This window comes from Clinocottus analis, unplaced genomic scaffold (genome assembly GCF_023055335.1).
Source record: "Clinocottus analis isolate CAN_PGR_092001 unplaced genomic scaffold, fCliAna1.0.p SCAF_11, whole genome shotgun sequence".
Classification (NCBI taxonomy): Eukaryota; Metazoa; Chordata; class Actinopteri; order Perciformes; family Cottidae; genus Clinocottus; species Clinocottus analis.
In genome coordinates this window covers 4,258,725-4,262,220 of record NW_027175832.1, presented here as the reverse complement: position 1 = coordinate 4,262,220, position 3,496 = coordinate 4,258,725, and the positions used below count along the sequence as shown (strand labels likewise).

The 3,496-nt window shown below is 43.3% G+C and overlaps 1 protein-coding gene across 1 annotated transcript in view; it reads right to left on the bottom strand.

Moving 5' to 3' along the window:
• Positions 1–703: 703 nt before the first annotated feature.
• Positions 704–3,496, bottom strand: part of LOC137782021 (neuromedin-U receptor 1-like) — a 4,554-nt gene continuing 1,761 nt past the window's right edge. The window contains exons 2-4 of the mRNA XM_068571086.1: positions 3,232–3,496; positions 2,409–2,636; positions 704–2,177 (exon numbers count right to left, since the gene is read on the bottom strand). The exon at positions 3,232–3,496 is cut by the window's right edge and continues 467 nt beyond it. Coding sequence (XP_068427187.1) covers positions 1,876–2,177; positions 2,409–2,636; positions 3,232–3,496 — 795 coding nt within the window. The 3' untranslated portion in view covers positions 704–1,875. The remainder of the gene's footprint in view (positions 2,178–2,408; positions 2,637–3,231) is intronic.

Below are 3,496 nucleotides of genomic sequence, written 5' to 3'. Positions count from 1 at the left end.
AATATATATATATATATATACAATTTCAAGGGTCCACGCTGAGAAAAACCTGCATGTTTCCATAAAATAGTAGAGAATACTGCTTCAGGTCATACGTGTCCCACTGTTTTCAATAGAACAATAGAATATTCAAAATGTTAAAGTAATTAATTCAACCACATAAAACAACAATAACACTTTGGAGGGAAATAAATGCAGGTGATCTTTTTTAACCTTTTTTTTTGAAAGGGATAATTTTAGTAATTAAGCCTTAATTAACATTTCAAGGTTCCTTTTTTTGCCTTTGTACAACAGGGCTGCACAACAACATGCGGTTTGAAGTCCCATCTGCTACATGAGAAAATACACACACACACACACACGCACACACAAAACTGCATTCCATGCGGCGTGTGCAAGATGAATTCAGGAGTCTCACGGCTTGAAGACAAAATGAAGTAGATTTTGGAAATACTTGTATAAAGCTTGTTATAGATTCCATAAACAAACAAAGCTTTAAACGGGAGCCATTGTGTATTCATTCTTTCCGGTGAAAGCGTGTGAATAGGTCATTCTGGAAATGTGATGCTCATCAACAGCAGCCATGATAAATACATTCACGATCCTTGTTGGGTTGCCCGAGCGGCCGTGGAGGCAAATGAGCTGATCAGGAGTCAAAGCAGTTTAGGTTGCAACTTCGTTTTATTTTTTATTTCCATTTAACAATCACACTGGAGTTCCAACAGTCTCTCCAGCTCTCCACCCGTTCCCTTCACACAGGAACTGAGCTCCTTATATCTCCTTCCTGACTCTCATTAGACCAGACCAACCATCTAGAGGTCAGTCGAGCTATAACAAGATGTGTGCACTAAATATTTACATGATTTTACCAAAGGCCAAAAATATCTATATTAATTTACTCCCATGTATATATCCTATAAATAAAGTAAATTATAAATCCATAGTTTTATTTAACTAAACACCGCAACGCACATCTTTACTTTCCCCTACCCGCGTTCTCCAGGTGGTATTTCCCAACACTATAAATGGGAGCTCGGCTCAGGGAAGTCTTTTAGCCCAAACAACCTGGGAAGAGGAAACAGGTAGAGGTTTGTTGTTGTGATAAATATATACACAATTGTTCTGCCACCTCACTTCACTCCAATCTATCACTCAGATTGTCACTATCAGTGGTCTGGATAACGACGGTGTTACTGGTGCTGTTTCTGCAGTGACTCAAATCCCATTGGTCTCATGGTTCTATCGAATTGGGGTTAACGTCTGTTCACCTTTGAGTGACATCCCCCTCCACTCAAAGAGTTATATACTTCCATTTAGGAGGTACAAAGGTACATATAAGTACAGATAACTTGACCAGTCAGATGGTTTATCACACTGAAAATACCATCTGTCAATATAACGATCACCAAACGTTGTCAGAAGAGAATATAACATCTTTACCATCCAAAAAGTGCCTCTATTTGCTCTTGTTTCAATGACATTCTGATATAGATGATGCTTTCGCATCTTGTATGCTCACTGTTTCAGGAGCTGCCATTGTTGCTCTGAACAGGAACAATCAAGGTCTCACCAAAAACCTGAACCACGTCCGTAGCTGCCAGCAATTCTTGAGCAATATTGTGTTATCGGCAGTCTGCAGCTGCCGTGTGAGGGAAATCTACAGATGGAGGAGGGGTTAACTAGATTCTTTCAAAATAAATTCCCTCAATTGGGATTATGGGGACTGTGGTAGCTAATAGGAATGAGATCTGGCAAATGTGTAGGGCACGAGATACTATTCTCAGTATTAGTTGCATTTCTCCTTTCACATTTCCCCTTTACTTTGTCATCCGCTGGTGTATAATGTTCTTGGATCTTTGGTCCAGATTAAGTTCATTACGTGCTATTGGGCGTTTTCTCGCTCAAGGTGCTGCGTTGGGTCATCTGTAAACTGGAGCGCGTCGGCCAGCTGGGATAACAACAGGTACCGCGACTGAACATTTCCCTGAACTTTGTGGACATGAGGTTGTAGAGGATGGGGTTTATGGCCGAGCTCAGGTAGAAGCAGACTCCGGAGACGATGTGGACGTGCTCGAAGACCCGGAGGTGCTGATCGGACGAGGGGTCGAGGTAGCTCCACATCAAGCGGTCCGCGTGGAAGGGAGCCCAGCAGAGGCCAAACACAACCACCAGCACACCTGGACGGGCCAGAAGGACAGTCTAGGTGAAACACGTCATCAATCATGACGCCAATCATCAACATCTATCAGACAGCTAAAAAAAACAGATGGGCATGGGTGTTAAAAATAGAAAAAAAAATGGCTAAAAAGGAGAGGAAATACATGTGAATGTAAACACTCATACACACATATACACAGTTGATTTGAAATCAGTGTTCTGCTCCTTAACGCGACTGAAATGACACCCACACAGCATCTTGGTGACTTGCAGGTTGCGTTTGCTCAGTTTCTGCTTGTGGGACCTGGAGACACTTTCCGGTCCCAAGCTGGCGTCCACCACCGTCGTCATCCTCTCCCTTCTCAGCCCCAAGCCGATGAGCAGGTAGAGAATGATGATGATCAGCATGGGGAGCAGGAAGAAGGCCAACGTAGAGATCAGGATGATCAGGTTGTAGATCCAGGTGGGTTTAATCACATCTACAGATGGACATGGAACAAAGAGATCAGATGATCCCAGGTGTACCATGGGCATCGTAGCATCATATACCACTGCAAACCATCTTACAGCTCTTTCTTGTTTCCATTAAAAGAATATTTTGGATGGATTATCATGAAATTGAGATACAGATATTCATGGTGCCCAGAGGATGAATCCTAATGTCCAGCAGGTTGAATAATTCACTTTACAAGTGAAATATCTCAACATGGATCTGATGTATGCAATATGAGCATAACATGTGCTGTGAACATGCATGCAATATTCCTTAATGACTTAAATGAACTTGTGACTTTTGTGGTTTTCATCTTCATCTGGTCTTTGTTCATCCTGCACCATCAGCCCAAATTTGGTCCAGTGGGCTTCTTTTTTTAAAATTAACAATTACTCGCAAAACTAATTTCCCATCCAGCCCCAGCTCTACTTTGTTTTTAGAGCAATTAGCACTTGTTAGCATGCTAAGCTAAGATGGGTAACACGGCAAACATTGTCAATGTGAACGTTTTAGCAAGCAGGAACATGCAGAGACGCTTAAAAGAGCAAAGATAACATCTTAAATAGTCAATGTAGACAAACGGCAGATAGCAGATCGTGGAAACTGTCGTCCAAACATGGGAGGCAGCATCACAATCCCGTGCAGGCTGGTGTTCGGCACGGCGCACAGCATGGACAGCACCCACAGGACGAAGATGACCCTCTTGACGTGGGCGCGTGTGGCCATGCGCTTGACCTTGAGGGGGTGCACCACCGCCACGTAGCGCTCCACGCTGAGCGCCGTGACGTTGAGGATGGAGGCGAAGCAGACGGTCTCAAACAGGAAGGTCTTGAAGTAGCAACCCCC